The sequence below is a fragment of the Fonticula alba genome (assembly GCF_000388065.1).
Source record: "Fonticula alba strain ATCC 38817 unplaced genomic scaffold supercont2.6, whole genome shotgun sequence".
Lineage (NCBI taxonomy): Eukaryota > Rotosphaerida > Fonticulaceae > Fonticula > Fonticula alba.
The window spans coordinates 1,466,020-1,466,613 of NW_009242976.1; the positions used below are offsets into that span (position 1 = coordinate 1,466,020).

The window sequence follows — 594 nt, forward strand, 5'->3', positions numbered from 1 at the left end:
CCTCTCCCTCCCCTCCACTCCACAGCTGCCTACGCCCGGTCATGCATCCTGGCCACCATCAACTATGCTGTGTCGGTGCGCAGGCCACATGGCCCAACGAAGGCCCTTCTTCCTGGCTCGAAGCAATCATCTGACCGCCCTCTCCCGGCTCCCCGCTCTCCCCCTCGTTGCCGTGCCTCTCTTTCCCCCCTTCTCCCCGCCCTGCGGCCCACAGGGGCTTCTGAGTGAGACCGGCATGCCGCCTGACCCGGCCGCCGGCCAGCCCCTCCTGACCGAGGCAATCCACCCCGACTCCGAGAGCCAGCCCACCATTGCCGATGAGAACCTGTACCTGCAGTTGCTGTGTCGCGGTCTCGAAGCGGCCTTCCTGATGAACTTCAAAGGCTCCCTGGAGTCCTTCTTCCGGGCCTTCACCTACGATCGGTTTCTCAAGGGCCTGGAGAAGGTTCGTCTTCCTGTCCCTTGGCGCGGGCGCCGGCCGGCCGGCCGCCCCGGTCCTTGTGCCTCCTGCTGACCATGCCCCTGGCTGACCGTGCTGCCTTCGTTCCCTCGGCTGCACAGCAGAGGAGGGGGGCAAGGGGGAACACACACTCA

General features: G+C 66.2%; 1 protein-coding gene across 1 annotated transcript in view; it reads left to right on the plus strand.

The window, feature by feature from the left end:
* H696_03983 (hypothetical protein) overlaps positions 1–594 on the plus strand; it is a gene marked incomplete at both ends in the record, with an annotated part of 9,667 nt that overhangs the window by 3,528 nt on the left and 5,545 nt on the right. Inside the window, one exon of the mRNA XM_009497851.1 lies at positions 215–445. Within this exon, the coding sequence (XP_009496126.1) occupies positions 215–445 (231 nt within the window). The remainder of the gene's footprint in view (positions 1–214; positions 446–594) is intronic.